Genomic DNA, 12,149 nt, shown 5'->3' with positions numbered 1-12,149 from the left:
AAACAAACAAACAAACAAACAAACAAACAAAAACCCTTGGCAATAGAAATGGACCCAACCTGTTTTAAGGTATGGTGATCATCGTTAGTAAAACTTTGAGGTACTTTCTGATAATAAATCAACACCAACCTCTACTGGCTTGAAAAATACACACACCTCTTCACATGCCACTTCTATTAAAACCTCACCTTCTATGCTATGCTGTCTTAGAACAAATGGACGTCTGTCTGCTCCACAACCTTGACTGTCCCCACCAGGGTCTGTTTTCCTTCAAATCACACCCTTCCAAAGCATCTTCTCTTGCTAAGTCCAAGTGTGAAGTTATCAACAGCCCCAGGCTAACCCATCAGTCAGGTTGCAAATAAATGCAATAATGTGACTATCACCACCTCGGACCTGACCTTCTCATTTGACATCAGCCCCCAGGAACAACAGGGATTTCTTTAGCAGACTACTGAAAATACAATGCATTTTATGACACTTAAAGTACTCAAGTCAGAAGGTAAAACACCCAGAAGTGTGAAGAATAAAGAAATGCCTGTTGAGGGGGAACCCTCAATTCCATAGGAACCCAGTGGTCACTAATAGATTCTGTTACTGAGACTCTTCTTGCTTGTGTCAACAATAAATCAGATAAGTCAGTGCCCTGTAGGGCCAAGGGTGCATTTCCAGTTGACTTCTTGGTCTGGGTAACTAGGGCTAGTCCCCCAAGGGGGGAGCCCCAGGGGCTTTTTGGTGAGATACAAGAACTAACTAAGGTCTGCCTGGTCTTCTTCATCTTGGTCACTGGTTAAGTCCAAATGGGTAGGTTTCTTCCTGCCTTAAATTCCTACCTTTAGATTCATTCAGAGACTGATTGAAGGCAGAGCACTGTCTGTAGAAGATCAGTGTTTAAATGGACTTATTCCTAGAGAAAAGTCCTAAGGGTTACGCTAAACTTTTCCTGCTAGCTAGACTGTCCTCAGAATAACGTTAGAACGCATGGACAAGTGTTTTACAAATCAAAAGTGACTTTGAGAGGTCCTAAAAGAAATCAGTGAGATACAAGAAAAAGTTTTTGCAGATCAGGAGGTTAGGGGGAGGCGGTTCTGAGGGGGTACAGTACTGGGGGCACTGGAAAGATGGGGATGAAGGAAGGGACTTCAGTGTGGAGTCCAGCAGATGCGACTGGGAATATCTAGGCAGGAGGTGACAGAAAGAAGCAACTTGGTGAGGCACAAACTGGTGAACCATATCCTCTATGGCAGCGGCCTTGGGCACGTGAGTTGGGTTTGATATTTTAGGGACAAATGGAAAAAACAGTCCGCTTCCTACTGTTAGAGTAATCTGTATCCTTGGCTCAAGTTAGTATCTCTATGTGAAAAGGAAAACTGCAATGGTGTGATATTAAATCACTCTCTCAATGTCCTAAGAGAGGGACCCAAAAGTTAGGCCCTGTGCAGATAGCAACGGCCTACTACTCTATTATTAGCCCAATAGCTGAGACCCTTTAGAAGGAAGGGTAAAAAGTGACTGAAAAAAAATTGTTTTTATTTTAAAATGTCAAATTCAATTGCGTAACGTTCTTAAATAGGTTCAGAAAGAATAATTAATGGCAATACACAATAATCAAAAAGTACTGAACTGGAGAAACAGAAACTTGGATTCTAATCCCAGGTCCCTGACATGGGCCAACAGCTGAATCAGAGTGGATGACCCTTAGGTATTCTTTTTGCCTTAAAATCTGTTAAATTCTTAGACATTGTTGATCACATATAAAATTATTCCTTATCTATTTCAGTGTCCCTTATTTGGGGCTTTATTTTTATTACAGGAATAAACCAAAAAGGTGTAATTAGTAAGCAAAACAACTGAAATGAAATTTAATACAAAGGAATAGGGATGCCTGGGTGGCTCAGTTGGTTGAGCATCCAATTCTCGGTCATTACCAAGATGGGCTCAGGTCATTACCAGATACAAAGTAAAGATACATGGAAGTAAAGTGGGCACAATAAAATAAAAACCAAGAGGAAATGAATTTAAAGAATCTACACAAAACAACTTTTGGATGTTTCAAATATACATGAAGGAAGGTATTTTAGAATTTTCAAAGCAAAGTTGTTTTTGAGTATAGCAGCATCACAGGATGGGCTGAACCTATCTCTGAGCCGTATAAGTAAGTTGCAGGTTTTAAGGACCTCCAAGGAAAAAGAGCTTGTAGGAGCCGTACAATAGCAGATGTCAAACAAGATAACAAGGCTGTGGCATCTTGGGATCCAGATTTGAGGACTGCCAGCAGTTTTCTATTGTCTCCTTCATCTTCTTCAAACACTGCTGTGTACACAACAGTAAGAAAATCAAGATGCTTCCAACAGGAAGGCATTCCGGGTCTTCCGTTCTTTCCTTGGACTTGGGAGATTAAGATGCCATGAACCAAGATGAAGCAGAAAATTCATGATTCCTAAGCGTGGTTAACTTTTTTTAATTTTAATTTTTTTAATGTTTATTTTTGAGAGAGAGAGAAAGACAGAGTACGAGCAGGGGAGGGGCAGAGAGAGAGGGAGACACAGAATCTGAAGCAGGCTCTGGGCTCTGAGCTGTCAGCACGGAGCCCGACGGCAGGGCTTGAACTCACAAACCGCGAGATAATGCCCTGAGCTGAAGTCGGATGCTTAACTGACTGAGCCACCCAGGAACCCTGGCAACTTTTTTAAGTTGAACTTCTAGGAAGGCAATCTATAGGATGAAGGAATATGTATGGAAGAGGAGTTAATGACTTGCCTTTCTGTGCGTGACAAGGGTCTTGTGGAGCAGAGTCCCTTCACCTGGGAGACAGAGGGTTGCACTGTTCTGTTATTCCCTTTCAACAGTTCTATTTAAGAAACTCAAGTGTAATCACAGTTATTGTACCACCTTTTCCTGGTGGTCAACCTCATCAAAGTGACCCTGCAAACCCTATTAACTGTCACAGTTACTTCTCTATACTATAACTAAGATTTAAAAAGAACAAATGAGGGATTACTGAAAATCAAAATTCATTCTCTCACTTGTGGCTCTTACTAAAATTATTTTTTCCTAAAATCAATAACCCTACAGTCACATTTTATTAGCTGGGTATTCATCTAGCAATATGGTATTGAGTATACAACTTTATTGATTTTTCTTCTGTAAGTCTATTCAAGGGTATGAGATGTTTTACATAGGTATAGGGCATAGTAACTTGATATTATCTCCTAATATAGTATAATGGCTTTCTTAATAAAGAAGAAATAATTAAACATGCACTGAAGAAGTTGTAGCTATGTGTTACAAATATATAAGAAAAATAAAACTATGGGGGGTTCCTGGGTGGCTCAGTCGGTTGAACAACCCGACTCTTGATTTCAGCTCAGGTCATGATCTCATGGTTCGTGGGATCAAGCCCTGTGTCAGACTCTGTGCTGACAGTGCAGAGCCTGCTTGGGACTCTCTCTGCCTCTCCCCCACTCGTGCATGCACTCTCTCTCTCAGAAATAAACATTTTAAAACAGAAAAAGAAAACTACAAGATACGTAGTGTATATAAATTAAAATGGTAAGATTTTTATCACCAGTAACATCCATAGAATTCTCAGACGTAACAAAGTTTCTTCACCAGGGTTTATGAACAAGCTTTGGCTCTGGGAACACTATAAAATAGCATGCAAACTGGGCTATGGGCATTTTTCTTATAGAGAAAGCTCATAGCTTTCACTGATTCTGAAAGGGGTCTTTGATCAAACACAGATTATGAACCACAACAAGAAGATTATTGGCAAATAAAGATTCTGTTATGTATCAGCAAGGATAGATAGAAAATAAGCTTGCTTTTAACTTTCTTCAACTCAGGGGGAAAAAAATCACTTATTTCCCTGCAAGAATTCAGATATTTGTACCATAAAACATCTTTGGACATCCTATGGCATACAGCCAAAGTATTTCAAAAGCAATATGCCTGACAAATTGAATACTCAAGAAGATCCTGAGAAACACGGCTCCCTTTCAAGTCTACTAACGACAGTTGTTCTGTTATGAAAGGGGCACAGAATCACTTGCTTTAAAAACTGTGACTGTTTCTCCTTCATTTGTACTTACACTCAAAAACAGGTGCATTACATGAAGTGGTATTAATTGAAATAGAGGCAAGTATCCACCTGAACAACTTGTATGGGATTCCTTTTCATAAACATTACTTTACTTAAATGCTTGTGAAGAGACAGAAGAATTAAGTAGCAGTGGAGGCCTGAAAAGGCTAGTAGTTAATGGAAATTTACTGCTAATTTGGTCATTTAACTTTTCTGAAGGATTACTCTGCTTCTGGCTTTTTCCTCAGGCTGTCTCATGGCAAAGTGAGACAAAACAAACACACCTTAACTACTTGAAATTCATGAACTCAACATTTTAAATCCAAACAGAACTGTTTACGACGCGTCTCTTATGTTTAGAAAAATCTTCATTCTATTAATATGAAATTGACCTCACAGGAAATTGATCTAGATGCCAGAATCAAAGATTTTCAGGTGTTTGTTTTGTCTCAACCTACAACATTCGGAGTGTCAACAGTAGAAGTGCTTTCATATAAACAAATGTCACTTTATTGTAGCACACAGTATCAGAATTTTTAAAAAGCCTTCTGAGTTTTAAAATACAGTAACTTATGTTAATTACGTGGTTGTGAAACTGAAAGGCATTAAAGAAAGTAAATCAACAAGAAGAAAAGGAAAGAAAAGAAAAGAAAAAAAGAAAAAGAGAAAGAAGAAGAAAAAGAAAAAGAAAAAGAAAAAGAAAAAAGAAAAAGAGGAAGAAAAAGAAAAAAAAGAAAGCCTATCAACAAACCCAGTTAGGACAGGGGAAATTGTACCTGTGTGGAGAAACCAGAAAAGTAAGTATTTCAAAACACAGACGCTGTACCCAAATCAAAGTACACTATTACTCCATTCATCACTAAATTATAAAATGTATTCACTCTTGATGCATTAAAATGGGAGGAATATTAAAAAACACATCAGTCGGTTATTTAAATTCTCAGAAGGGCTATATTAATGTTTAAAGGCACATTTAAGTATTATTCTGAATCTGAGGTCACTGTTCAACCAAATAGGAATCTTGGTTCCTTGTGGCACAACTGGTAGTCAGCCTATCATAAGTGCTACAGGAGAGCCAAAGAGGAATGCACAGGGGCCGTGTGTGCGTGTGTGAAGGGGTGAGGAGACAGGTGGACAGAAGAGGGGAGAAGAGCTAGAAAATCCTGCCCTCTCTGTAGTTACAGCTAATTAAGGATCTTCACCCACGTCTTCCATTTTGTTCTGAAAATCTAAGTTTTCCCAAAATGTCTCAGCTTAATTTAATAAAGCAATATCCCATTGTTTTAAATGCATGTAATTCTAGGGGCGCCTGGGTAGCTCAGTTGGTTGAGTGTCCAACTTCTATTTCGGCTCAGGTGGTGATCTTGAGCCCCTCACTGGGTTCCCTGCTGTGAGCTCCCTGCTTCAGAACCTCTGTCCCCACTCTCTCTCTGCCCCTCCCCTGCTTGCGCCTCTCTCTCTCTTTCTCAAAAAGAAACAAACAAACAAATAAATAAATAAATGTTATTCTAAAGGGTAAAACAGTCAAAGACTGGCTAAACGAGAATTTTTTTAAAAAGAATTTTTTAAATTCTTTTCCCGAAGATTGAATTCTGCTTTTTTTCTCTTTCCCAAATCACCTTTTGTTAAATGTTTTTAAAACCGCAGAAGAAAAACCCACACTATAAAAAAACCTCAACCAACCAACCAACCAACCAAACCTATGGGTATGGCATAGGATCTGGTATATACAATACCTGTTCACTATTTTGAGTCTTTGGCATGTTGTAATCATTTTTCCATATTCAAGGACTCTACATAAAGTTGCCAGAAACACAAGTACATTAGATGAGAGAGAGTTTTATTACTTCTGTGCAGAACAGGTCTTTTCAAAAGGATCATACAGGTAAAAATAATATTTAATCTTGAATAAGGTAAGGTAGTAAACTATGAAACAGCCAAACATTGTTCTACTAATATGAGAAGGCAATGTTGGTATTTTATTTGAATTTATATTCATTTCTCTTGCTGTCTCTGTATTTCCTTTTTCTGGATCTTTTTCTTTCCTTCACTGTTTCCCTTCATGTGCATTTTTTTCCTGACTTTTCATTCTGTTCTGCAGTTCGTTCTCCAGCTCTTGTCTTTTTTCCCCTGGCTGCTAAACATTTTGCCTTTCACCGCCTTCATAATGAATGAGCCTGCCATGAAAGCAAGTGTCTGAAACCAAGAGCATAAAAGCCTCAGTTAAGCCAAAAACCTTATTTACTATAAGTGGCATTCTCATTTCCACATCAATTCAGTTCTTAGGAGCAACTTCTAGGACAGGTGTCATATGGGCAGAATTTATACCTTTAATGGCCTCTTGAGTAGTTTAAGCAGCCTGATTTCCCAAGTATATTAAAAAATATAATTCTGAATTCTGAATTAGTCCTAAATAATCAATTTTGCTAAGAAATAAAATGTCCACTTTTAGAATAGTATTACTGACTATAATACTGTCTCCCATATGATGGAAACAGGCACACAGACCCAAATCATGATTGAGTGTTGTCTTTCAACGTTGTTCAGCCAAGCGGCAAATTCAATGATCTAAAATACTTGTCATAAAGATAAGACTACAGTACACAGTACCTTATCCAGCTTATAGTTCAGAGCTTCCACCGTCACACACACAGTCTGTCAAGAGGAAAGATTCACCCATCCTCCACGATTTATAATAACTAATCACTAATTTTACAAAGAACGTTTAGCACTTCATGGTAAGCCGTGTCTTAGACACCGAGCACTCATCTACGTGGGGGAGACGGAAGCACAGAGATAGAGATGGTTCCTCACGATCAGTCTAAGGAGGAGGAGCATTGCCCAAGTAGGGCACAGAGACCTTTAGAAAAGAGTCTAAGTGGATGACGCAGCTCAGGAAAACTTCCAGGCACTGCAACACTGCCTCCTCCATTGCCACTGACGGGAAAAAGGAAATGCTCCAGTGGAAATGTCACTCACGTTAGGACTTGTCCAGCATACAGTGTCTAGACGGGAACCAACAAGGACTCGAACTTCTCAGCGTGAAACACAACGTCTAGCCTCTCTGAGTGTTGGATTCTCTTATTTGCCATACACTTGAAGCCTTGAAAGCTAAAGGCTATATACATTATGTTACTGCCCTGTCTCATAGTTATGACATGAAAATATGGAATACTGGGCTGTCAGCACCAAGGAAAACTGTTAGAGTAACTATTAACAATGCCAAGGGCAAGAGGAAGTCAAGTGCTTCTATCTGAAAAGTCCCTATCCGTAATGTTACTTGACCCTTGCTAGAACCAGAATTTTATACCTACGGGCAAGGCATTGTATATAAGAAAAACAATGATCAGAATGTCTCTATGTGCCCTTGAGGCACCTGGATTCTTCCAAATATGTTGAGACCTTTGACTTTCCAGTAAAATGAAGTAAAAAGAGAAAGTCATAGATAATAATTTTAAACTGATGTTTCAAGAACACAAATATGAGAGGCCTACTGATTTCTTAGCGTGAGAAAATAATTGTTGCATACGGAGTACATTTTAAAAGCAGAAAAGTATGGTAAAACAAATTTGATCCACTGAATTAAAATTACTTTAAGAAGTATTAATTCCCGCTAGCAACATCAACTATTCATGATTGAATCACTGGTCAAGTATTTCATTTGATCATCAAAAAGCTAAAATTTACTCTCCATATAAAAGGCAGCATAAATATAAAGGCTGCCAATCAGGGGATTTCTAGCACAACGAGTCATTATCTCAGTGTGCTATCATTTCTACCCACCCCCCACCCAGCTCTTTCCTTTGGCCTTAAAAAAGCAAAGTATATTTGCTATATTAAGATTCGTATGCTTCTTTTTTCAAGTAATTCTTGGTTTGGGGTGGTAAATTAGAAAAAGAAAGACAGTTATGCCCTGGGATTATTTTTGGAACACATAAATATCACCTCTATTAGGTAAATGTCTATTAAAATATATGGAAAAATAACCCTTCCTGAAAGGAAAGAATGAGCCCTCAATTTCTATGAGATCAGGTAAGAAGACTCTGGAGACTTCCAGAGGGAAATGCTTCATATCCCTGAATCTGGAGCTGTTTAAAACACGACTGTAATTGTAAATATGCTTTATATTCTCAATACGTTGCTACCTATATGAAACATACACCTGTTAACCTGACTGCAAAAGTAATTCTTTTCCTCTTTAATGAATGACTTGAGAATTTCCATCACTAGTTAACAGGTCTTGGGTGAGGAAGCAGGAGTGTAATTCTTCCTGAGGTAAAGAGAAAGGAGAGACTCTTAAGAATGCATCTGAACTAGCCACCTGGTAGAAAGGACAAAGTCAGATTGTATGTTTAAAAACAAAAAACAAAAAACAAAAGGAGAAAATGATAAAACATACTTACTCTCTAAACTCTTCTACATTCAAGAACCTAAATACATTTAAGACGTCCCGATCACTGTCTTTAACCCAGAATCTGGGCTAAAGCAGGGTGCTATGATTCCCTACTTGACCTTGTAACTATGGGACTAGACAGAACTTTGAGTGTGCACCAAAAGAAGCAGATGACTTATTACAAGTAGTTGTTTACCAAAGAAATATGGAAATTGGTTTTTGTTAAACAGAATCCTCATTCATGGAGCCAGCCATTGAATACAGGTTTAATGTTCTGTCTCCTAATTTTAAAATGCTGCATGCTGTGAGGGACCTCTCCAGTGTCACTATACTAGCTGATAATGAGTGAATTACACTCTTCTCCTAGGGGAACAATCTACATGAATATGAAATAAAACTGCTAAGTCCTCATTTCTCTTCTACACTTTCCAGCTGGTTTCCTTTTGGGAGGAGGAGGTTTCAGATATAGCGAGTTCACACCAACTAGATAAGGTGTGTGAAATGACTGGACAATCGCCAAGGTTTCACTCCCAGCAAGACCAAAGTAATTTTTGCATCATTAGTGTGAATGCTGTAAAGGCACCACTGTATTAAGAGAGGCACTGAGGAAACCCCAGGGGTCCGAATGCTGGCTCTCCTGGTCCATCTCATCATACAAGAGTTATAGTTACTAAAGAATACATGCTCTAAAGTCAGGGAAAAAATGCTTCATATTTTCCAATGTGACTACAACAAAGAAAAGTAGGCAGGAGATACTCAAGAGACGAAGTCTTAAATCTGCCTCTGGAGTTGTCTCAATCAAATTATAAACCCTTTGATTGTTCGATTTAACTGTTTCTGTTGTGGTTTCACCAGGCATGAGAGGAACACTAGAAATAATAACCGTAAGGCAATAAAACATATTTGTCGAGTTCTCCAAATCAGTTGTTAAATAAAACAGTAAAGCTATACTGGCCTGTAATTTTTTTACTCTCTACACTAAAGTTAATAATGGAAAACCAAAATAAAAATGAAGACAGAAAGAAAAATTCTTATTTAAAAATGAATATATTTGGGAAAAGGAATAAAATGGGATAAAGGGCTAAAGTTAGACTTTGTATCAGCAACTCTAACAGTAAAGGCAGCATCAATCAAACACAGTAACAGGGACTCAGTGATGGCAACAGCAATTCAACGGCCAAAATGATCCATAAATAGACTCGGCATTTGGGAAAAAATCATCCACTGCAGGGTCATCCTCTAATACATGAACTTTGTTTTGGGAGTCCAATTTCTAGAGAAAGGAATCCTAAGATCAAGGCAGAAATCTGGACTACTGCCTGGGGTTCAGAAGATACCTGAACATTTAACAGTTTATATTCTAAGAGACTATTAAAAAGCACTGTAATCATATTCTTTTTGCTTGAAATAGTGACAAGTTACAGTGAGAGTTAATGTGAGCATTTTTATTGGGCTTATTCTAGAGAGGAAGAACTTACAGCTCTACTCCCAGTACTTATATATCACATACAGTGATATACGTACAAGTATGGAACATACATATAGACCCCCACACACAAGTACATATTCTGTGTAAGAATCAAAGCAAAGAAAAACACTTAGTTGGTTGAGAAAAGTTCATTACCTCTTACTCTGGGGAGGCGGGGGTGAGGGGGAGACGCAAATACCTCAGACTCAGATGTCTGAACAATATGGCTTAGAATCTCATTCCAAAGGCCAACTAAAATCTTAAATAGTCTTCCTGGGTTTTTTCCCTCTTTTTAATAATAAAGGAGTTTTACTTTTTCCTAGTGCCAAAAGCAAAATCAGAATTAAGTATAAAGGATTTTGAGATGGGAAATGAAAATGAAAAGTATGGTCCATTTATTATGAGAATATAATTGACTAAAAATTCCAGTATTTACTTAAATCTACAGTATATGCTCATTGTTGGTAGGAAATTAACTGCCTTGCACTCTGGTTTTCTTGTAACAGTCTTAAGATGATAAAACTGAAGTTAAATCAAAGGCACCAATCACAAGGAGGCTGTCATAACCACTTTTACATTCCTTAAGCGCTTTGGCATTTTCCTAAATTCTATGATGTAAACGTGACAAAACCATCTACCACTTCTGCCACAGGGGCAAAAGCCATTACTCCATTAAATAATAACACTTTAAAATGTGAAGTAACAAAATAAAGACTCCCATTCAAGGACAATCTTGAAGGTAAGAAGTGGCAGAACAATTGGTAGTTTTCAAAGGGAAAACAATCCCTTTCTAGTCGTCTTCAAAGAACAAAAGACAGACTCTTTTGGAGCCTAGCTTCTGGACTCCGACTTGATGTAGTGTGCAACAGACAAAAGGATGGAGATGTATAAAAATGTAATTCAGGTTGAAGACAGGTGTCATGTGGGGGCCCCTCCCTCAGCTTTCATTTAACAAACACCAAATTCATCTTTATATGTTAAAGAGACAAGTGCAATTCAGATTGCAGGGTAAGTATGAAGGCTTTCAGGAAGGCGGACAAACCAGCATAATAAATTTTTCTACCTGGGACTAAATATCAACTAATCATCTGGCCAGTTAGAAAAATTAAAGGGTAGGACGTAGATGTAGGAACACAATGGATAGTTACCTTCAGCTGATTATTGAAAATATCAATCTCCTGTAGTTTTGACCTGGTTTCTTTCTCAACTTCATCCAGTTGGTCTCGGAGCTGCTGACGAGCCACTTCTTTTGCTTCTAACGCTCTTTTGAGTGTCAGAAGTGAATCTCCTATTTTAGAAAAACATGGCAAGGTAAGAAAAGCAAACTGGCAGTGAGGAAAACGCGTTTTAAATGGTCTCATTACACTGGAGGAAATTCTTACCATTAGGAAAGGATAAAGGCCAATTTGAAAAAGAAAACACCTACTGTGTAAACTGTTTTGCTGAACTTGTTTTAATTGGTCATTGAGTATCTGTTTCTCTGGAATAAGTCTTCCAAGCATTTGCTGAGCCTCCTAGGAGAGAAGGAGGAAAACAACAATGAAATGACAAGGAAACCTACGAAACCTATGTTCTGGCCAAGCAGACAGAACTCTGCTTTCTCATCCTTCAAAGATTCATCTAATCTCATCCCCAAATCCTGTATGTTGAAACTGCATCTAATCAGTCAGGGCAGCGCCTGCTTTCTTGCCAAGCAATTAACTATTTGCCAAATGCTTTTCACTGAAATAAAGCTAAGACAGTTATGGCTCTCTTGACATTTCTTAAATTTTTGTTGACTTACTGTCTATTTATAAGCTTGAAAAAAAGTACTCTAAGTACAACTCAGCAGAGAAAACTGAAAGGAATGATCTCTCCCTTGCACTGGGATCAAATGTAAATACAGGGACCTTGTTTGTAAACTGACTCAGTGGTTTGAACAGGAACGACTCTATTCTGAACTTGGATATTTCACAGGGCTGAAGTGAGGTTTACCATACACCTGAAGATGGAAACAGACATCAAAATGAGATTCCTAACAACAGAATCTTGGCTGCCATATATGTTTTCCAACCACTGAGGATGGACCTACAATTTTAAACAGGTACACGAAAGTCTTGAACCAACTATTTTTTAACCGATATAAGAAAAAAGCTAACTCACTCAAAGGCTATTTGAGTTTTTGTGGATGACCCATTAGGCACTGGAGTTGCTTTTCAACTGAAATT

The 12,149-nt window shown here is 38.2% G+C and overlaps 1 protein-coding gene across 6 annotated transcripts in view; it reads right to left on the bottom strand.

Annotated features, from left to right (window-relative positions):
- ITSN1 (intersectin 1) overlaps positions 1-12,149 on the bottom strand; it is a 223,966-nt gene that overhangs the window by 88,929 nt on the left and 122,888 nt on the right. For all 6 annotated transcript variants that reach the window (XM_030328381.2, XM_030328377.2, XM_030328376.2 and 3 more), the window contains exons 15-16: positions 11,369-11,456; positions 11,091-11,230 (exon numbers count right to left, since the gene is read on the bottom strand). In XM_030328381.2, the coding sequence (XP_030184241.1) occupies positions 11,091-11,230; positions 11,369-11,456 (228 nt within the window). The remainder of the gene's footprint in view (positions 1-11,090; positions 11,231-11,368; positions 11,457-12,149) is intronic.

This window comes from Lynx canadensis, chromosome C2, assembly GCF_007474595.2.
Source record: "Lynx canadensis isolate LIC74 chromosome C2, mLynCan4.pri.v2, whole genome shotgun sequence".
In the NCBI taxonomy this organism is placed as follows: domain Eukaryota; kingdom Metazoa; phylum Chordata; class Mammalia; order Carnivora; family Felidae; genus Lynx; species Lynx canadensis.
This window is presented reverse-complemented; position numbering and strand designations above follow the sequence as displayed.